This window comes from Ochotona princeps, chromosome 24, assembly GCF_030435755.1.
Source record: "Ochotona princeps isolate mOchPri1 chromosome 24, mOchPri1.hap1, whole genome shotgun sequence".
In the NCBI taxonomy this organism is placed as follows: domain Eukaryota; kingdom Metazoa; phylum Chordata; class Mammalia; order Lagomorpha; family Ochotonidae; genus Ochotona; species Ochotona princeps.
In genome coordinates, this window is record NC_080855.1 from 33,484,998 (window position 1) to 33,508,001 (window position 23,004).

Here is a 23,004-nt window from a genome sequence, read left to right on the forward strand (position 1 = left end):
AAACATTTATTGTAGGGTGTTTTGTTTTTCTTCCTTCTAATTTATAAATCCTCGGCTGTCTGAAACCCTTGGGAAATGAGTCATTCTGGAGAGTCAGTTCTCAGATATATTTAACCCACAATGAGACCAGATCTGAATAATTTAATGTAGAATTCCTTCTGTATTTAATCACATACTTCCCTGCCTCCTTTAAAAAATGACTGATCATTATTTCAGTAATGAGATTTCATTTCATCATAATAAAATTAGCAGCTGTGTTAGAGAAGATGCCTGTTTTCTCTTTTATAATTTTGGGTTCCTTCCATTGCCTGTCTCGGTTAATCAGCTTTTACCCATTGTCTTCCCGTTTGTTATATCTAATTTCCAAATGTCAAAACTAAATAACGTAAGTTGGTTATAACAACATATAAAGTAAGAGACCCACGAAAGATTGCATTTGCAGCCTGCAAGTGATGTTAACTGCAGCCATTTTAAGCTGCTCTGAGATTTGCGTTTCCATCCTAATTTCAAATTGTGACTACAGGGAAGGCCGTGGTGACCACGTAAAATGGGATGGACTTATTTCCTCTGTAATTTTTTTTATGAGTCAGTGAAGAATTTAATGAAAAAAAAATGTTTTGAAGAGGTGAAACTAAAAAAACAAAACAAAACAAAACAAACATTCATCAAAATCCAAGAGATATAGTTTCCACTGATCTTTGTTGGTGAGAATCTCCTATAGGCAACAAATAGGTGGGTTCGTTTTTTGAATCCAGTCTACCAATCTGTGATGTCTGATTGATGAGTTGAAGCCATTTACATTCAGGGTTAATATGAATGGGTGGTAACTTGGTCCTGTCATTTTAGCAACAGTTGGTTCATTGATTTAGTCTTGTGTTGTTATTTTACTGAAATGTTCTTTGCAATTGCCTTTGGTTTTGTGGGAGCTGTTCCTTTTCTCTGTCAAGAGAACATCTTAAAAAAAGAGAGAGAGAGAACATCTTTAAGTATCCTTTTTAGGACAGGTTTGAACAAAGCATAGTTTCTTTAACTTTTCCTTACTGTGGAATTTTATTTCATTTTCAAAGACAAAGAAAAGCTTTGCTGGGTACGTTATCCTGGGCTCACAATTTTTTTCTTTTAGAATCTGGAATATGTCACTCCATTCTCTTCTGGCCTGATGAGTTTCCTGTGAGAGAGCTCCTGTGAGTTTAATTGGCATTCCTTTATATGTCAATTGATCTTTCTCACGTACACATTGAAGGATCTTTTCCTTATGTTCAATTGAAGAGAGCTTGATGATCACGTTTCGTGGGGAAGATCGCTTTTGGTCAAGCCTGTTGGGAGTTCTGTGACCCTCCTGGATCTTGTTTCCCAATTCTTTTCCTAGACTAGGAAATTTTCCCTTATTATTTTATTAAATGCATTTGTAAACCCAGCTTCTTTTTTTGCACCTTCTGTGACTCCCATAATCCTTACATTTGGCCTTTTTAATAGTGTCTTTCAATTCTTGAATGCTTTTTTTTAGTTTGACCTAGCTGTTTCCAGCTTTTTGTTTGTTTCCCCTTGGTGACAAGAAATATCTTCTAATTCTGAGATTCTTTCTTCTGCCTCCTTCATTCTACTTTGGAGACTCTCCACTGTACCTTTAATTTGCTCCACTTTATTCTTCATTTCTGATATATCAGCTTTCATTGATTCATTTCCTGTGTGACATATTCCTTAAATTCCTTGAATGCCTGCTTTACGTGCTTCTTGTTGTTGATAAGTTTTATAACAAATGTTTTGAATTCTGTATCCCCCATTTTCTCGATGTATTCCTCAGTGAACTCTGAGGTTGGCCAAGGCTTTTGCTCCTTTGCAGGGGAGTCTTCAGTAATATTCACTGTGCCTCTGTCTCTTCTTTTGCTCTTGATCATTGTACTTCTGGTTAGTCGATTCTGCTCCTTGAGGACAGGTTTCTAAGCTGTGTCACCCACAGGTCTGCAGTTTGATTTTACTTATTGTGGTTGGTATGTGGCTCTTTGTTTGCAGTCACTTGTGCCACTCCCTCCAACGAGTTCCAGGTCTGGGTCCTTATGTTAGATTTCTGCCATGATCTCTGTAGCCCCACCTCCTGGCTCACAGTCTCCACCTCCTTTGATCCTGTGTTGAGGCTGCATCCTTGTCTGTACAACCTTTCTCCCACTTCCAGTTGGAGTAGGTCCCAGGATTAGAGAGAAACCAGGAGTCCCATGGAGGTTGTTGGTGGTGCAGATCTTCTGGAACTTGTTGGCCATTGGGTCTGATGGCCACACGGACCTATTTTGCCCTGTACTATGTTGAAGTCAGCATTATTTTCCCTATGGTACCAGTGCAATGCACTGAGCTCAGTGAGTTCTTCTGAGCTCAGTGCATGTGCAGCTCACTGTTATCTCTGCATTCTTAGCCTTTGCCACACTGTACAAAATGGTGCCTGATGTGCCACTACTGGAGTTTTTGATCTGCTGGACATCAGGTCTGAGGGCAACCTTGACCTATCTTGGGTGAAACATGTAGGATGCCATGTTGTTCCAGTTCACTGAGCCCAAAATAAGTTCACTCCCAGCTCAGTGCATGTGCAGTCCTGTCCCATGGCCTCTGCCTCTCTGTACAAAATGGTGCCTGCTTCAGTTCTAGGGGATGTACTGGGCTGTGAAATCCCCTTCCCCAAGGGATCCACGCAGCTCAGCTACATGCACTCACGCAGGTCAAAAAAATACTTCCAGGATGGAGTGCTACCGGAGTCCTCTTGTGCCTCATCCCCTCTCCACCCTCCACCCAGAGGCAGTGTGTTCAGCTGTTCATAACTGCACCAGTTAGTAAAGCTTCCAAGCAGGGGTTCCTGAAGGCCCGCTTCGAGCACCCCACCCCAAGGCAGACACTATAATTTTTCTTTTATACCTTAAGAGATCGTTTTTAGATGCCTTAAAAAAAAGTATTCATTTATTATTTATTTCAAAGGTAGGTTTACAGAGAGGAAACGAGAGAGACAGAAAGAATCTTCTGTCTACTGGTTCACTCTCCAGATAGCCACAACAGCTGCTAGCTGGCCTGGGTCTCCTGCTTCAGTGCAGGGACTGTCATCTTGTGCCTTCAGAGGTGCGTTCACACAAACCTGGATAAGAAGCAGAGTATATCAGTTGTGTCAGCTAATTAAAAAAAAAAAACAAGCCGACTACCGAGGACTCTGTTATGGAGTGCCAGCATTGCAAACAGCAGCTTAACATACTGTATCACAACCATGGCCCTGCTCTTGCTTTCATAAGTCCTTGATATGCATTGCTAGGGTATTTATTTGAAATTTTTCTATTTCTTTAATGTATGTTACTTATTACTATAAAACTTCCTCTGCTGATTTTGTCATATGCCAGCTTTTGACATGGCATATGTTCGTTTTAACTTGTTTTAAGAAACTTGTTATTTCCTTTTTAGCTTCTTCAATAATAATGCAATAATAATTCAAGAACATTTTTTCAATTTCCATACATTTGTGAACTTTTTATTGTTCTTATTCCTGATTTCTTTGTGACCTGAGAAGACACAGAGTATGATTTTAGTTTTAAAAAAATTTAATGAGGTTCCATTTGTGGCCTAATATGTTATATATCCTAGAAAATATCCCATGTGCTGGTGAGAAGAAGGTGTGTTTTGTAGCTTTTGAATGAAATGTTTTGTGAATTGTTAGGTTCATTTGCTCAGTGATGTGATTCACCTCTGTTGTATGTTTGCTACTTTTCTGTCTGGAAGGTAACAGTGGAGTATTGATGTCCCCCATTATTGCTGTGGTGGTGTTTATCGCTTTAGGTCTGATATTTGCATTATATATTTAGTTGGTCTTGTGTTTGGTACATATGTATTTATGATTATTAAATTTTTTGCTATATTGGTCTTATCAGTTATAATGTCTTCTTCTTCTTTTACTTTTTGATTTAAAGCCTGTGTGATAGCTACCCAGCTTATGCTCATGGAATATCTTTTTCGAACCCTTCACTTACATTCTATGTATGTCTTTGCCTGTGAAGTTTCTTGTAGGCAGCATAGAGTTTTTTAATTCATTCACCCAACCTATATAATTTGGGGAACTTCATCTATTTCTATTCATGATATTGATTGATAACTAATTCCTATCAGTTTACTTATTGTTTTACTAATTGTTTTATATATTCTCTTGGTTTTTGTTTTTGACTTTATTATTTGTCTTTTTGTTTTGTTAGCTTGAATTGGATTTTCTTCTCTATTTGTGTATTTTTCTATTAGTGTATTTTGTACTGTTATATATTTTGATAATGGTCTTATTATCTTTTTATTTTTAATGTAGGACTTTCCTGAAGTACTGGTCTAGTTTTTGATGAATTCTCTCAATTTTTGTTTGGAAAATACTTTATTTCTCCTCTACTTCTTCTTCTTCTTCTTCTTTTTTTCTCCACTACTTCCAAAGGACAACTTCACTGAATATAGATGGTACTCTCGATTGCAAAATTCTTTTTCAGGACCTGACTATATCATCCTGTTCTCTTCTACCCTGTAGAATTTTTGGTGAGAAATTTATTATTCTGGGCCTGGTGCAACGGCCTAGTGGCTAAATCCTCACCTTGCCTGCGCTTGGATCCCACATGGGCACTGGTTCATATTCCAGCTGCTTCACTTCCCATCCAGCTCCCTGCTTGTTGCCGGGGAAAGCAGTCGAGGATGGTCCAAAGCCTTGGGACTCTGCACCCACGTGGGAGACCTGGAAGAAACTCCTGGCTTTGGATCAGCTGAGCTCCAGCCATTGCTGCTACTTGGGGAGTGATCTTTCTCTTAGTCTCTCCTTCTCTCTGTAATCTGCGTTTCCAAGAAAAATAAATAAATCTTTTTAAAAAATGAACTGTTCATCTCTAGTGGATTTTGCTTTACAAGCAACTTGATGTTTTTCTCTGTTTTTGGCTTCTTTCCTTGGACTTAGTTTTTGACCGTTGTACTGTATTACACCTTGGAAAAGGTCTTTTTTGATTGAGTCTGGCTAGAGTAGTTTGAGTTTCCCTTATCTTGATCTCCATATTGCTTTCAAGAATTGGGGAATTTTCAATTATTTCATTAAGTGGGTTCTCAATGCCTTTTTTCTTCTCCTTCAAGTATTATTATTATATAAATATTTCATTGAAGTTTTAGCTTCAAATTCTCTGCTTCAATCCTTTTTACTGATTTCTGGCTTTGTTCAATGTCTCCGGCATATTGTGGAATTGTGTTCCTCATTTCTTTAACTATCTGTATTCTCTTGCATCTCATTGAGTTTCCTTAGGATCATTATTTTCAATTCTTTTTTAGAATTAAGATCTTTTTCTGGAGAAGTGTTACATCCTTTTGGAGGCATCCTGCTTCTTTGTTTCTTCATGTTTCCTGTGTTCCTGCATTGGCATCTGTACATCTAATTTAACAGTCTCATCTTCATGAAGTAACTTTAATTGGAAAAGACTTTTAATATTTTTTTACTTTTATTTTTGAAGGTGTTTACCTAGTTGAGAAGTATGCATGCCCATGTGCAACCACTATTAGGGTAGGAAGCATTGAGGAGATCACTATTTACAATTTTCTTTTTCTTCTCCCTGTATCTGGTCTTGGAAGGGAGCAGAGAAGGGGAGAAGCCACACCCAGTATCCCACCTGCATCAGTATCAGGAAATGAGGAACGCCCACCAATGTCATCCCGATGTGGAGCATGGTCCGAGAGTGCTGCCCAAGTGCTTTTGATAGTTTCTGAGCAGGAAAGCCTTCCACAGGCCCTTTGGCTGACATAGTCCACCTTACAGTCTCCGTTCACCCAGATACTTGCTGTCAGAGCCTGGCTGGGAGATCTGTCCAGTTTGTTTTGCCCTCCATCCTCTGCTACGGTACTAGATGTCTTCTGCAGTCCCAAATGGGCTGCCATATCCCCCATGTGCATCTGTACATGCCATCCACTGTAACGTCTTCAGCAGCTGAAGAGGCCCAGTTCTGACACATGTACTCCACGGTCAGACCACAGATCCTGTGACTCTCCCTGTGGTTGGAGTTCTGAGTCCAGCGGTTCAGTTAGTGGGGGCGCTTCCAAAGAAACCTTGTCTGAGGTGACTCCACACCTGACTCTTGTGTGTGCTAGGCAGTACAGGGTCCATCTCAATCTGTTACCCATATCAGCCTATACATACACTGGTGGTTGCAATTGCTGTGGCAGTTCTATCTCCAGCCTCATCTGTTATACAAACCAAAGGATGCTTTTGAGCAAACCAGCTCAAAAGCAAACCAGCCTCACCCCTCGAGCACATGTAGTTCCACAGGGATGAGCCCACATATCCCCTACAGAGTCTGCCCCAAAACCTGCTTCTCTGATGCTAGCTAGTGTCATGGCCCAGCTAACGTTACTCGCCCCCTGTTCCTACGCTCACTGGTAAGTACTGTGATCTAGAACTACAGGTAGGCCCACGGCCCTAACTTCAGTGTGCGCCAGTGGGTGGTGGTCAGTGGTGGTCAAAGCTAACCAACCCAGTTCAGGTCTCCCACATGGGTGAGTACATCAGAAGTCCCCCAGAAGTCTTTCCTCATCTGTAACGTACTCCCTCAGCATTCTCCCTCCCACCATCCTATACCCCCTTCCCTGATTAATCCACAGCCTCACCCCTTGAGCTCATGGGTTCCCCACCTCAGTCTTTTGGTGAGGTGGTGTGCTGGCTTGGGGCCCTGCCTCCCTACTTGGGAACCCCACCCTTCTGCCCAGCTGGGACTCCAGCATATTAACAAGTCCACAAGCCCAGTCTGCAAGCATAGCATGCCAGCCTAGGGCCAAACCCCTATACCCCTCTACCTGTCTGGGAACCAAACATGTGGGGGAGTTCCCAGGCTCCCTCCACCCGCCAGTCCCCAGCCTGAACGCACAGGCCCCCTGAGGCCACTTAGGCACTGCCACAGCAGAAGGACAACACCTAGGCCAAAAAGACTTTTTGTTTATATGGAATATAGAGTGCCAGTAGGTAGTTGGCTTTGACTTTGATTTGGTAAACCCAGAAGCATAACCTCTGAATGATTTCTTTCACTCTAAACAATGTCAGAAGAATGTATGAGTACCACAGTTATGTAGTGTGCAGCAGTTTGTAGGGGCTGTAGTATGATTTTGATGGGGGTGTGAGCTTCCAAAGGTGTGTGTCTTCAGGCTGCAGATAGTTGAAAGGCATTAATACAAAGGTTTGTGTTAAAAGTAGCCACTTACACATCCCCTGGGTCTGTCTCTTAAGACTGAGCAGCGGTTGTGATGCCTTTGGATGTGGGCCTGGAACTGTGTGGTGTGGTTGAAACCTTCCCATAATCCCCCTTGTGGCCATGGGTGATGCTTACAGCGTCCAAAGCGCTAGTCTTACCACGTCAGTGTAAGAAAGGATATTGTAAAAAAGGACATTGCCCTGGTGCCATAGGGTGAACGCAGGATGTAGTGGACATTGTACTCTGGAAGATGTGGACCTAGAGAAGTGGCATATAAATAGGATCTTTTCCAGGTTCCAGTGACTCTGAGGAATATAGCACTAATAGTCAGTGTCCTGGAGCTGCACAGTAGGAAGGCTACCTTGTCCAGGTTCACGGGGAAAGCATAGGTTATGCTGGGAATTGTGCAGTGGTAACCTTGGGCCTGCAGCAAAGGAACGGAGGCAGAGCTTTCCACAGGGCAAGCATGGTGTTCCTGGACTCAGAACCAGCAGTCAAAGGCTCAGAGCTGCTGAGTATAAAGGAGGCCTTGACCAGTCTTATGATTCACATGCAGGTTATGCTAGGGGATAATTCACTGGTAGTGATGGGTCTGGAACAGTGGAATGAAGATAAAGTCTTCCACAAGGAGAGCTTGGGTGACTCAGTGGAATTTAATTTCAACAGTCCTAGTTGCAGAGCTGTAAAACTTGGAGGGTAACTTACTCAAATCCTACAGATCGACGCTAGCTTGTGCTGGGGATTGTGTAGTGCATCATGTAATCCTGGATCAGTGAGATGCAGATAAGCCATTTTTTTTAAGATTTATTTTATTTTTATCGCAATGTCAGATATACACAGAGGAGAAGAGACAGAGAGGAAGATCTTTGTCCAATGATTCACTTCCTAAGTGACTGCAGTGGCCGGTGCTGCACCAATCTGAAGCCAGGATCCAGGAACTTCTTCCAGGTCTCCCACATGGGTGCAGGGTCCCAAGGTGTTGGGCCGTCCTTGACTGCTTTCCCTAGGCCACAAGCAGGGAGCTGGATGGGAAGCGGGGCTACCGGGATTAGAACTGGTGCCCATATGGGATCCCCGTGTATTCAAGGTGAGGACTTTAGCTGCTAGGCCACACCACCAGGCCCAGGCCATTTTTTTAAAAGATGTATTTATTTTTATTTGAAAGTAATATTTACAGAAAGAAAGAGAGACAGAAAGATCTTCCATCTGCTGATTCACTCCCTAAGTGGCCACAATGGCCAGAACTGAGCCAATCCGAAGCCAGGAGCTAGGAGCCTCTTCCGGGCCTCCCACATGGATGCAGTGTCCCGAGGCTTTGGACTGTCCTCGGCTGCTTTCCCAGGCTGCAAGCAGGGAGCTTGAAGGGAAGTTGAGCAGCTGGGATTAGAACAAGTGCCCATTGGGGATCCCAATGCATGCAAGGTGAAGATTTTAGTCACTGGGCTACCACACTGGGCCCACACAGGCCATTTTTCAGGTCCCACTGGTGTACTGGGATTTACAGACATAGCAATCACAGACCCAGAGCTGTTGATGCAATGTGATCTTTAACCAGGCCTTACAGGATGAGCACCAGTTATGCTGGGCTTGTAGACTGGATGCTACCGTTCTGAAAAAGAGGAGTGAAGGTGGAGCCTTCCAGGTCCCACAAGGGATTGTAGCACCAACAGCCATCGTGCCAGGGTTGTAGGACACAGCAGTGCGACTGGTGCTTGTGCCCTGGCCACTGAGAACCCTGAGCTAAGAGGTCCAGAAGAGGACTTCTGAAGTCTGATCTTCCAAGCTCGTGTGTTGGCTGTTGCTGGTGCCAAGCCCCGCAGGGCAGATGGAAACCCCTAGGTCCTGCAGAGCAAATGACTATGAATCAAGTGTTTGTGCCTGGCATTCCTGCAGTATTGAGGTGCAGCTCTGAGTGCAGAGGGGCCTGCTCCATACCCTGTAGAGTAGCCTTGCTGTGCCTCCAGGGTCTTCTGGAAATACAGGGCTGCTTGCTGTCCCCTAAGACAGCCTTTTCACAGTGATGGCCGCAGCAGCTCAGATCTGGGACTCTGAAGGCTTAGGGAGCCTTGTAGGTTCCCTTTTTGAAGCAAAACCAGGGAGGACTCTTGAGATTCTCCTGTAGTTAGGGCTACCTGTTTGTAGCAAGGGCAGTGTTAAGGCCTGGAACTTTCTACTTACCTTTTGCTGTAAGATACTATCACCCACAGACAGGGTGTAGGGTAGAAGTTGTCTTGTGCTTTGTTCTCGTCTCCTCTGCCCCTTCCAGGAGTCTCTGTGCTGTTTAGAATTCCTGTCACTTCTTTCCCAAAGGTTTCCATTATTCATTCTCCTGGAAACTTATTTCTTCCTTTTTATTCTTCCTCTTACTCATTCTTCCTCTTTAGTCAGCCATCTTGGATCTCTGTAAATTGGATCTCTGTACATGAATAAACACATGACCTAAATGGGGCTCAGTACTATCAACATTTTCAGGTATCACTGGGAGTCTTTGAACATATCACCACGGATGGGGGTGGCATTACTGTACAAATAAGTACTTGCTTAATAACCACCTAGTGCACAGAAAATGGTCGAGTTCAGCTGCTGTCCTTACTATTTTTATTTCCAGTGCACCCTCCAAACAGGCAGCCTGCTTTTGTTTCCTTGTTGTTCGTTCAATCCTTGAGGTGGGAAGATGTATGGAAATACTTGAATTCTAAGTCCCTGGGTCATTTCTGTCGAGCAGAATCCTCAATTGTTAGTGCCTAAGAATAGTATGTTCGGAAACACTGTTCATCTAACCAAAGGAAATTTAATTGCTAACTTTGCTAGTTTTACAAACAGTGCGCTAGTTGGCTTCCTGCACTGAAAAGGAACTGTTTTGTCAGTGGAAAGTGGTTTTTTTGTTTTTGTTTTGTTGTTGTTGTTGTTGTTGTTAGAATACTCCTAAGTTGGGGGTATTTGTTCCCTACAGGATATTGAAAAACAAACAAACAAACAAACAAACAAAAACCAAGTTCCCAGATAGCTTCTAACTTTTTTTTCGTAATTTTTATTCATTTATTTGAGAGAGGGACACTACTCACTGGTTCCTTTCTCAACTGTTTATAGTGGCTGGGGGCCCAAATTGAAAACTGGTAATTCAGTCCAGGTCTCCCACATGAATACCAGGAACCCAGTTATTTGAGCCATCAAATGCTGCCTCCTGGGCTCCTATGCTAGCAAGAAGCCAGGGTCAGAAGCCAGAGTTGGGTATCCAACCAGATAGTCCAGTGTGAGACATGGGCATCCCAGTGGGTGCCTTGCTTGCTAAGCCGAATGCCCACCAAACTCACTTTTTTTTTTCTTTTAGTTTTATTTATTTTATTGGAAAGGCAGAATGTCAGAGAGAAAGAAAAAAATCCTCAAATGCTTGCAATAGCTGAAGCTGGACCAAACCAGTGCTAGGAGCCAGGAACTCAACCCAGATGTTTCGTGTGGATGACAGGAACCCAAGTCCTGTGCCCATCCCCACCCCCAAGTTCATCAGCAGAAAGCTAGATCAGAAGTAGAGGTGACACTGAATTCTGGGAACTTTGATGTGGGTACCGACATTCCAAGCATCAGCTAATGTGCTGTGCCACAACACACATCCTTCCCCACGCAAACATTCCTGTTTTTGTTTTCAGCCTTTTCTGGTTTTGTGTGTGTGACTTAATTAATTCCCCCACCCTCAGATATGCCTTGCCTCTCTGGAACTGAGAGACTCTTAAAGACTCTTGCTACTCGTATTTTCCTGTCATACTCTGCTGGCTTTTACAGCAAACCAAAAAAGAGAAGGAAATAGTTGACCCTGTGATTTGCTAGCAGTAATACAAGATGCGGAAGCGTGGCACCACGGAAGAGGCTGAGCTGGGGCTGTCTTGGCTTCGGGCTGCCTCCCCTTTGTGATGACTTGGGCTTGAGCTGAGCCTTCTCTAGCAGACGTGCTTAACAAGAGAGAAGAAACTCAGTGTCTGAGACAGTGTGAGGAAGAACGGCTGCACGGGACTAAACCACCAAGGGAAGACAAGGTTGGGCAAAGCAAACCAGAACTGATTGGTAAAGCCATCCAGGCTGGAACTGAAGGCCCGAGCAGCTTGCTGTAGACAGGTAAAGTAGAGCTTGAGGCTCGGTTTCCTGAATAGTAGAGAGAAGGAAAGAAACTTGAGATTATGATAAAAGTCAAAAGCATCCTCATAGCTGGGGCCCCCGCAGCAGGCATGGTCTCTGCTTGTCCCCACAGGCATAGATAGGCACGCTAGCAGTCAGCTGCCAGAGCTGGGAGCCTCACTGTGCAAGAAACTGGAGGAGTAGGCTGCAGTGGTAGGGTAGAGGAACTGTGGGTTCTTTGGGAGCAGCTAGACCAGTACATCAGGGACCTAGGGCAATTTGAGACGGAAAGGAAGAAGATGTGTTCCTGGTAGCATCTTTTAGAAAATTTTTTTAAAGATTATTTATTTTTATTGGAAAGGCAGATTTACAGAGAGAGGGAGAGACACAAAGTTCCTCCATCCACTGGTTCACCGCACCCCCCCTCCAGATGGCCAGTTGTCAAAACTGACCTGACCAGGAGCTTCCTGCAGTCCTCCCATGTACATACAGGGGCCCAAGGACTTGAGCCATCCACTGCTGCTTTCCCAGGCCATAAACAGGGAGCTGGATCAGAAGTAGAGCATCTGGGACACCAACTGTTGTGCATATGGGATGCCAGTGCCACATGCAGAGGATGAACATGCTATGCCACCATGGCATCCCCTAAAAATTTATTTTCATTTTATCCGAGAGGGAGACAAAGACAGAGCAAGCAGACTAGCCAGGACTTAAATTAGGCACTCCAATATGTGATGTGAGTGTCCCGAGTGGTGACTGAACTACTTCACCAACCCTGGAAGCTTTTGAGGTAGTGCTATTCAGCTTCCAGTGTGCTACATCTCCTCAGAGACACCTTATCTCAAGTCTGGAATCTTCACTTTTGAAAAAAGAGATTTATGTCTTGTATTTTAAAAAGTTCCAGAAAGAGAGATCTTCCATCATCTGGTTTACTCCCCAAATAGCAGCAATATCCAGAGCTTTGTTGGTCTGAAGCTGTTAGCCTCTTCTGGGTCTCCCATGTGGGTGCAGGGTCCTGAGGCTTTGGGCCACCCTCCACTGCTTTTCCCGGCCATTAGAAGGAAGCTGAATGGAAGATGGAGCAGCCGGAACTAGAACTTACACCCCTATGGTCTGTCAGCCCTGCAGGTAGAGGATTAGCTTGCTAAGCCACTGTGACAGCCTCCCCACCCCCCGGCACCTCTGCTTTAATTTGGGCTTTACTATAACAGAGATACCAAAGAATAACCTACCTTGAGAGCTGGCACACCAGCACATAGGGTCTGCGGACGCACACATGAGCACCAAGCAGATGAGCGGGGCCCCAGGGGCTGTGGATTGCTCAGGGAAGGGGATATGGGGATGTCTGGGAGGGAGGATTGCTGAGGGAGTACATTATAGATGAGGAATGACTTCTGAGGGGCTTCTACTGACCAGGCCACTGCACTTGCAGGTAAATGAGGAGGCTGAGACTGAGGGGTTTGGAGGGAAACTGAGGACCTTTCTGGGTCAGACCAGGACACCCACCCACGTGGGAGACCTGAGCTGGGCTAGTTGGCATCAACCACCACCCACAAGTGCACGTGAAAGCCAGGACTGGGGGACCTGCCTTGTAAGACTAGACCACAGTACCCACTAGTGTTTGTTAGGGCAGGAGATAGGCCACGTTATGCTAGACCATGACAGTAACTGGGCACCACATCAGAACTGAGTCTGGGAGCAAATTTTGTGGGAAATTTGTGGGCTGTCCCCTGTGGGATTGCAATACCCACTAGTTTGCTCAAGAGCTGGGGTTGGTGATGGACCAAGCTAGGTATGCCTGTGGAACTCGCCAACACTCATGCATACTGGGTTAGGACCAAGCTTGGCTGGTCAAGGCTGCAGCACTTGCAGGTATGCCCAAAAATTGGGTGTGGAGCAGGCCAGGCAACAGTATCCATCAGAACACACAAAGGCTGAGACCAGGGTGGGAAAGAAGTGGGAGGACAGAACTATGCCGGATAAGGGCCTAGCTCCCGTTGGCATACGTAAGATCCAGATCTGGGGGTGGGCCTGGTGGGGGAACTTGGGGAACTCCCCTAGTGGGCTTTAGTTTACACTGGTGAACACAAGAATCAGGCTGGGTGTTGGTCAGGCCAGGGAAAGCTGCTCCACTTGTCAGCAGGTATGTGGGCTGGCTAGAGGGGGCAGACCAGGTATAGCTAGGCCAAACTGTAGCACACTTGCATGCACAGGAGCTAGGACAAGATGTGAGCCATGCCAGGCTAGGCTATCATACTCACTGGTTTGCCTGAGAGCCAGGGACTGTGGTGGGTCGTGCAGGGCTAGGCTGTGTAGCACCCAGTAGCAAGAGTTGGGACTGGGGGTGGACCAGGCTGGACAAGACAGCAGCACCTGTCAGCATACACCTGTGTATGCTGGACTGGGTCAAAGAGTGGAATGGTCTGAGCTAATCTGCAACACCCTTGGGTATATACAAGAGCCCGATTGGGATGCCACATGAGCTGCGCTGGTCTGCTGCACATACTGGCATGTGCAGGAACCGGGACTAGGGGTGAGCCTGGTGGAGGATATTGGGGGTCGCCCTAGCTAGGCTGCAGTTCCTGCTGGTGTGCATTAGCGCCAGGTGTGTGGCAGGCTGGGTTGGGCTGGGCTGCAGCACCCATCAGTTTGCATGGGATGTGGGACTGAGAGGGAGCTGACCAGGCAACTACAGTCACCAGTGTGTGTATGTAGACTGATGTGGGTGACTGAGCCGGACCATGTATTGGCTGGTATATGCAAGAGTCAGATCTGGAGTCACTACAGGTGAAATTTCTTGCACTTCCCAACTGGACCACTGGACTCAAAACCCCAGGCACAGGGAAAATCAGGATTTGTGGCCCACCCTTGGAATGCGTGTATTGGGACTGGACCTCTTCTATTAGTGATGCCTGTGCAGTGGACTGCATGCCCAGGTACTTCAGGGGACATGTCAGCTAGCTCATTCAGGCCTGTAGAGGACAGTGAGTGCCCTATAAGATGGAGAACTGGACAGGTTTGACAACTCTCCTGGCAAAGCTTTAGGAGCAAGTGTCTGCGTGAGTAGATGCACTAGGGTGGACTCTGTCAGCCAATGGACCTTGGAAGGATTTCCTCAACCTTGAAGCAACACTTGGAGTCTTGCAACTATCAAATCCACTCAAACAATAGCCCCAGAACATTCTTCTCCACAATGGGATTTCTAAGATGACATCACTGGACATCCCCCATCCCTGGGTACTGATGTAGTTTGGCAGCTGGAAACAGCTTAGAATTAAATTAATTTAAGGAGAATCAAGATGGCAGAATAGGGTAAGGACACGTTTAAACAGACAGAGAAACATTTAATCAAGATGAAGCAGGGATGACATATTTCAGGAAATAGGAAGGGACAGAGCAACAGCAGAGGGGTACCTGGAGACTGACCGACACAGGAAAGCAGCAGACACAGCGGTGTGGTGTTGCAGAGACTGATACGCCAGCATGGCAATCTAAACTCCGCCAGCATCCGGAACTCCACCAGCAACCAGGTGGGAAGGGTCTTTCACTGGGAGCTTGGGTGGTGAACCCAGACAAAGAACTGTCCGTTCTGCTGGTCCGTTTGATTTGACAGGAGCAGAGACAGAGTAGCAGATCTCAGACGGACAGTGCGAGAACAGAGTGGGTTTAACTGCCCAGTCAGTTCCTTAGAGCTGAATTAGGCGCCATTTTGCGAAAGGAGAACAGGGCAAGGGAAGGGACAGAGCATGCGCTGAGCTGAGAGTGAGCTCATTTCTGTCTTAGTGAACTACAACTACGTGGCATTCTACGGATTCCACCCAGGACAGGTCTAGGTAGCCCTCGGATCTGACAGCCAGCAGATCAATAACTGTAGTGGTTGTGTATCAGGCGCCATTTTGGGCACTGTGGCAATAGCTTTAGGACTGCAGGAGACAATAGTGAACTGTGCATGTGCTGAGCTTGCAAGAACTTGCTGAGGTCCGTGATAGCACAGGTCACACAGGAAATTAATACTGACTGTTTCAGCATACCAGTCAAAATAGGTCCGTGTGGCACCCAAACCTAAAGTCCAACAGGTTCCGACAAGATTAGTGCCACCAACAACCTAATTATATAGGACACCTGGTGTCTCTCTAATCCTGGGACCTGCTCCAACCAGAAGTGGGAGAAAGGTTGCAGAGACAACAGTGCAGCCTCAGCATGGTATCACAGGAGGTGGAGAGTGGTGAGCCAAGAGCTGGGTCTGTGGAGACCACTGTGGAAATCTGACGTAAGAACCCAGACCTGGAACTCGCTGGAGGTTGTGGCACAAGTGGCTGCAAGCAAAAAGTTGTGTACCAACCGCAATAAGTAAAATCGCATTGTAGACCTGTGGGTGACAAAGCTTAGAAACCTGTCCTCAAGGAGAATTCAAGACTCTGCTAACCAGAAGTACAATGATCAAGAGCAAAAGAAGAGACAAAGGCACAATGAATATTACCAAAGCCTCCCCTGCAAAGGAGCAAAATCCTATGCCAATCTCAGAGTTAACTGAGGAAGACATCGAGAAAATGGGGCACACAGCATCCATAAGACTCATTTTAAAGATTCTGATCAACAATGAGAAGCTCATGCAAGAGTTCAAAGAATTTAAGGAAGCAATAAAGCATATCAAGACTGGTATATCAGAAATTAAGAACACAGTAAAGCAAATTAAGAGTAAAGTGGAGAGTCTCCAAAATAGAATGAAGCAAGCAGAAGAAAGAATCTCAGAATTGGAAGGTATTTCCTGTCATCAGGAGGAAGCGAACAAAAAGCTAGAAACAGAGCTGGATCACGCCAAAAAAAGTATTCAAGAACTGAAAGACACCATTAAGAGGCTAAATATAAGAGTTATGGGAGTCCCAGAAGGTGCAGAAAGAGAAGCTGAGTTTGCAAATGCATTTAATGAAATAATCAAGGAAAATTTCCCTAATCTGGAGAAAGAATTGGGAAACAAGTTCCAGGAGGGGCACAGAACTCCCAACAGGCTTGATCAAAAGCGATCTTCACCACGACATATGATCATCAAGCTCTCTTCAATTGAACATAAGGAAAAGATCCTTCAATGTGCACGTGAAAAAAATCAATTGACATATAAAGGAATGCCAATTAAGCTCACAGGAGATCTCTCACAGGAAACTCTACAGACAAGAAGAGAACGGAGTGACATATTCCAGATTCTAAAAGAAAAAAATTGTCGGCCTAGGATAACATATCCAGCAAAGCTTTCTTTTGTCTTTGAAAATGAAATAAAATTCTTCCACAGTCAAGAAAAGCTAAAAGAATTTGCCTTTTCCAAACCTGCCCTACAAATGATACTTCAAGAAGTTCTCTTGACAGAAAAGAGGAATAGCACCTACCAAAGCGAAAGGCAAAGATGAAGAACATCCCAGTAAAATGACAACAGAAGACTAAACCAATGAACAACCCATTTCTAAAATGACAGGACCAAAGTAACACCCATGTATATTAAACTCTGAATGTAAATGGCTTAAGCTCAATCAAACGTCATAGATTAGTAGAACGGATTAAAAAACAAAACCCATCCGCTTATTGTCTGGAGGAGATACACTTCAACAAAGATCAGCGGAAACTGTATCACATGGGTTTTGTTGTTTTCATCTCTTCAAAACACTTCCTTCTGATTAAATCATAGAATGTCTCATAGATCATGCAGTGGCATCATTTTCTTCAAGAAGGTTCTTGATTTTCTTTAGCTAGACATTAGTCATTTAATAGCTTGTTATTCAACTTCTTGATGTTGTTAACTTCTTTTTTCTCCCGAATGTTGATTTTGTTTTGTGGCTCTTCATTTAAGGGGATGTATAGTAGCCGTGTAATGGAGACTGTCATATCTAGTAACATGTCATTTAACTTCAGGCATTGTAAATTTCTATTTTTCTTTTTATTGTTGATTTTGTATCATGACTTTTCACTTAAGGGGATGTTTAGTAGCTGTGTAATGGAGACGGTCATATCTAGTAACATGTCATTTAACTTCATGGCATTGTAAATTTCTTTCTATTGTTGATTTTGAATCATGACTTTTCATTTAAGGAAATGTACAGTAGCTGCAAAATTGAGACTAACATTCAGATGTGAGGATATAGTGTGGTATGCGTTTCTACTTCCAGACAAAGATGGACTTACAATGAAACTGTTTACTGTATCTTGACAATAGGATTCTGGACTCTCTGCCAGTGTCTATGCCCGCAATGATGGACATATGACTGTATATGAAGAACTGTATGTTAGTAATGATATAGAGGAACTGGGGGGGAGGGAACTGGGGAGGGGATAAGGGAATATGAAACTGTATTATAAAATAATAACAATAATAATAAAATGTATTAAAACCTAAAAAAATTAATTAAAAAAAAGAATAGCCCACATTTAAGAAATGGCAGGGAGAGAGAAAAAAACCAGGATGTTCAGCCTTAATTCTCTAACTCTAAGAAGTAATGCAGTTACGTTTGGAATTGGATCAGGCATCTTATAATCAGCTAAGAGGAGAAACGTCATGAGGATGAGGTTTGCAGGCTCAGGGTTTATCATTTAGGAGATTTGTTTGTGCTTTGAGCGGCTACCCAGTCACACTGTTTCTAGACAATACCCTAAGTTCCTTGCTACAACAATTTGAGTACATTATTTATCAGATGTTTTTCTATGGGAACTCTTCATCATTATTTATAAACATTAATATTTATCTTCTTTTACTTTCAAACTGTTGAACATCTCTGTATGTGTGTTAGCTCTAAATTTTAAAATTAAGACCTTAATTTACTTAGTGAATTTTTTATTAAGTACAGAAAAGTATAGCAGTCAGCCATCAATCAGTGATCACCAAATGAACATACCTTCAGAGTTACCACCTGTATTAGGACACAAAAAATTGTCACCATCCTGGATGCTTCTCTCTGCCCCTCTCCTAACTCACCGCTACCTCTCTCCTCCCCAAAGAGCAGTATCCTGATGTCTAACGTTGGAAATCTGTTTCATTTATGAATGAGCTTTAGAAATTCAGGATGGAGAAATTTTTTGAGATCCACCTCTCCCTCATCACTGCCTTGCGATTCACTTGTGGTTTGGGTGATATAACAGTAGTTCATTGTTATTGCTGTCAAGTATGTTATTATGTACATTGACTCGACTTATTTATCCATTCTCATTGCGTTTCTCTGTAACACCACATTTGTCATAAGCCAGTTATCTACACATGACGACCTGCTTCTGGACTCTTGATTTCTGCTTCATTGAGATACTTGTCTGTCCTTTTGCCAAGACCTTACTCTCCTTATTGTGGCTGTGTAATTCACTTACTGCTTATAAGTAATTACAGAATTAAGTGTGGTTGTAGCCCTGTAATGTTAATGTGTTGATAGCTGACAGAATAAGTCTTCCCACTGTGTCCTTTTGTTGTCTTTACCTTGACTGCTCTTGGTCCCTTGCATTTCCATACAATGTTTGCAATCAGCTTGATATTGCTTGTTTCCCATGAGAGAAAGAGAGAGAGAGGGAGAGAGAGAGAGAGAAGAAGACGAAGAAGAAGAAGAAGAAAAGAGAAGGAAGGAAGCTTGTTAACATTTTAATTGGTGGACTGGCACTGTGGCTCATTGGGGCAATGCCAGGTCCTATACCAGAGCCCTGGCTCAAATCCCAAGCATTCTGTTTCCAATCCAGCTCCCTGATACTCCAACCTCATTCTCAGCTCACCAAAAATGAAGCGGTAAACCCACCCAGATTTGCTGAAATGATGCCAACAGCACCTGTGTCTGCTTTGTTTTTTCCAGGTCTATAAAGGAGAATTTCAACTACCTGATTTTCTTAAAGAGAAACCCCAGGTACTGTACACTGTGTCTGCTTCTACCTCTTGATGTGTAATAGATGGACCCTTGCGTGAAAGTGTTTTCAAAGAGATAATGAAATAAAAAGGACAAAACCAGGAAAACAAAAGAAGGGGGGGGAGGAAATGGGCTAATGGTTGAAAGATTGGCTTCTGGTACTTGTTGGTTTTAACAGTAATTTATCACAGTCCTAATGTCAGAGAGCTCACTCTCTTCCTAAAGTAAGAAGGCAAAGCTGTTTCCAAGCCGCACGATATTCCACAGCTGAGGCATGAGCTTTGGTGCATCTTTGCCAATCTTCTGATACCTAATTGGGAATAAAAATGTAAAGCTACTCTTTTTGTTCTTCGAGAATGTTTACTTAATAAAGCTCATCCTAAAAAACGTGAAAGTCAGCCTTGCTTGAAAAAGAGGACTTGTCCAAAGGTTGCGAAGAACTCTTACGTTTCAGAAAGAGGAAAATGCGGGCACAAGACCTCAGCACTTCAGAGCCTGTTGGTTGGTCTTATGGTTTTGTATCACATGTATGCCCGCCCTTAGGAAAACTCTTAGAAAGGACTTATGTGTGTGTGAACAAGAACACTGAAGCCCCTGGAGCCTTCGATTCCATAACTGGCTGGGCTGGCTCTCAGAGTTGAGGAGAGCTCTCTCCTTACCATTAGTCTTACAGAGGGCTCACCTGAGGAGCAGTCATGAAGAGAAAAATGCAAAGCTGCCGTGTCCTCTTGCTGTGGAACCAGGCGTGCCACCCTCCTAATGCACCTGCTCCACATGGCCACGGTTCATCTGATCCTGGCTCTCCAGGCAAACCCCGGTGTGGAGGTCAGGCTGGCTCAAAGTGCTCTGCTCCACGTGCTTGGTGTTGGTGGGTGAGCAGCCCTCATCCTGAGTGATGCCATCTTCTTAACAGAAACTCCCAACGTGAATCAATCAAGAGCCTGAGGAGTAACAAAGACACCCCCATGGTGTAGAGTCTCCCTCAGAGGAACCACAGGGAAGAGAGTTCCCCCTTGTACCACAGTACCAAACCGGCAGAGCCCGTGAGCCAGGCCCAGTGTCTGAGCAGCAAGCGGTTGGTTTTTATGCTGACCGTGTGACAGGACTCTGAACCATCTTTGCTTCCTTCCACAGACTGAGCAAGCGGAGTAGCAGAGCCAGGAACCTCTGTCCTATGTGAGGTGAGAACTGGAGTGCGTAACAACTGACACTTTGGGCTAAGAGAGAGTTAACTGTAGTGATGTCTACAAGGAGCAGGGCAGTAACCATACCAGTGGAGGTGTTTTTGTTGTTGTTATTCAGAGGCGTTTAAAATTAGAAAATATCTGAAAGCAGCCTGGAGGCCATTAACTCTAACCACCTGTTTGCTGATCAAGTAACTGATCTGGGAACAAGCAGGTTATTTGTCCAGATCGTATCACAGAGCTAAAGAACACCACCTCCTGACCCCCAGCCAGGGCGCCTCCCACCACTGCGCTGTGCTGCGCTTGCAAGTGGTTTTGCATAACGTATAGTGGGTTGGTCGGTTTTTCAAGTCTGCCCTGCTGCTCATTTAATGTCTCGGAGCACCAGCTGCTTAGCGGCAAAACTACTACTCACAGCTCCCAGCTCCTCCCACACTGAGAGCTGTGGTACTGCGTTAGGTTCTGTGGAACTCGCTTTTCTAAAAATCTGATAGTTCTGCTTGTTGGGTTTTTTTAGAATTTTTCTTGTATGCAACTGTGCACTGAGTACTTACTCCATACCAGGCATAATGCAAAAGTTTATATGTATAATTATGTGACATATGCTAATGTAAAACATGGCAAGTTGTATGTGTGTGTGTGTGTGTAAAATTTCATTCAGTTCTCAAAACACCCCGGCAAGTGTGTAGTTTTATTCCTGAAGTTGAGTATGACTTGCTGTGTATGAATGGACTCTCCTGGGTCATGTCGGTCGTGTGTGTCACTGAGCCAATTACCTTAGTACTGAGTCGGTACTAAGCACAGCCTCCTTGCTGAGCAGTACACACTGAATGTCAGACTTGTGCTCGTGGCCATGCCTGTGTCTCAGCAGTCATCCGTCCTTGGATAACGTGTTTATCTAAAATGCTTTCTAAGCTTCCAGATAGTCCTCAGCTCCTGCCAGTAAAAACTTCCTTTACTGATGCAGGGTGCGTGCTCAGTAACCTTAGCCTTTCAAGTTGGCCACAGCAGCGTTTCGTCCCTGTTTGCTTGTTGGGGCCTGTAGGTGTCCACAGATTCTGACACAAGGACTCTGGGAAGCCTGTGCTTTGGCATGCAGCTGCTGAGTTGCATGCAGAAGTCCTTGCATGTCCCCAAAAGCCCCTCTGCTGAGGTGAGCGTGCTTCCCCAGCCACCCTCTAAGGCAGCTCTTCCTCCTGCTGCCTGACTCGAGCAGCTTCACGATGGAGAGGATGTGTTGCTGGTGCGGGGAGAACAGCCTGCGAGTGCCCACGTGTAACCACGCTCTGTGTCTTTGCCCTAGGAGAGACTGCTGCCTTCTCCACCCAGGGGAGGTTTTGGCCCTGGGTGTCCCCGCTGGGATCAGCGGAGTGGACGCACCCAACTACAGCTCCTGCTCTCACCAGTCTCCTGCCGTTCTCAAGGTGGAGATGTGATCTGCTTCCCGGGCAGCGTCTCTTGAACCTGGTCACACGCACAGCCTGTGGCCCAGGAGCCCCGAGGGGACCTGTGTGTTCTGTTAAAACTCCTCTGCTCTTCATCTTCTCTTAACAGATTGCAAGCTTTGTTTTTAAGGAGAGGGTTTTCAAATGGGATTCTGTGTAAGCAAAACTGGGCAGATTCGTTTTGGAATAGGTTGTTTGTATGTGTTCTAATGTTTTATAGCGCACTTGTGCCTGTTTAAATGTATTGATGTGGATAATATGATATATCTTAATTATTTAAATAATTCACTGTATTGTTTCTGGAAAGTTGGGAAATTACTGCATACCTTTACAACTTAATGACTTTTGTATTTTATTTTTCAAAATAAAAGCTTTAAATGTGAGCCATAGTAATTCTTTGTTTTGATAAATGTAGTTCCAGAGAAGGACAAGACCTTAACAGGTGGCAATCAGATAAGCCAAAGTTTCTCCAGTTGGTTCTCTAGACATCCAAATTTATTTTTCTAAAAAAAGAAAGACGTATTTATTTATTCTTATTGGAAAGTCAGATTTACAGAGAAGGAGATACAAAAGATTGTACGTCCACTGGTTTACTCCCCAAGAGGCCTCAATGACCGGAGCTCAGCTGATCTCAAGCCAGGAGCTTCTTCCGGTTCTCTCATGCAGGTGCAGGGTCCCAAGGCTTTGGGCCATCTTTGACTGTTTTCCCAGGCCACAAGCAGGGAGCTGGCATCCAAATTTCTTCATGAAATTCTGTCTGCTTTATTTCAGAGAGACCTGTTACCATCCATTTTCTCCTAATAAATTATGATCTTTTTTCCCCCCTGTACTTCTCACCTCTGGAGAATCCATTGTTGGAGGTGAGAATGTATTAAAGTGGGGAAAAGGCAGAGACATACTACTCAGGATGGCTGACTCAAAGGAACGTGTTCCACTCTAGTGGCCTGAAGAAGCCAATGATGTTGTATTCTTTCACAAAATGTTATTTCTTTCTGATCTGGACACAATTCTCTCTCTCTCCTCCCAATCCCACCCTCCCCCTTTTAATATGTATTTATTTATTAAAAGGTAGAGTGACAGGAGAAGATAGAAAAAGAGGGTGAAGTTTACTCCCTAAATGTCCACAGCATCCGGGGTCAGATCAGGCCAAAGCCAGGAGCCCAGAGCTCCACCTGCGTCCCTCATGTGGGTA

General features: G+C 44.4%; 1 protein-coding gene across 3 annotated transcripts in view; it reads left to right on the forward strand.

Moving 5' to 3' along the window:
* Window positions 1-22,195, forward strand: part of TPST1 (tyrosylprotein sulfotransferase 1) — a 119,012-nt gene extending 96,817 nt beyond the window's left edge. For all 3 annotated transcript variants that reach the window (XM_058680567.1, XM_058680568.1, XM_058680569.1), the window contains exons 4-6: window positions 19,133-19,183; window positions 20,318-20,364; window positions 21,671-22,195. In XM_058680567.1, coding sequence (XP_058536550.1) covers window positions 19,133-19,183; window positions 20,318-20,335 — 69 coding nt within the window. In that variant the 3' untranslated portion in view covers window positions 20,336-20,364; window positions 21,671-22,195. The remainder of the gene's footprint in view (window positions 1-19,132; window positions 19,184-20,317; window positions 20,365-21,670) is intronic.
* The last annotated feature ends 809 nt before the right edge of the window (window positions 22,196-23,004 follow it).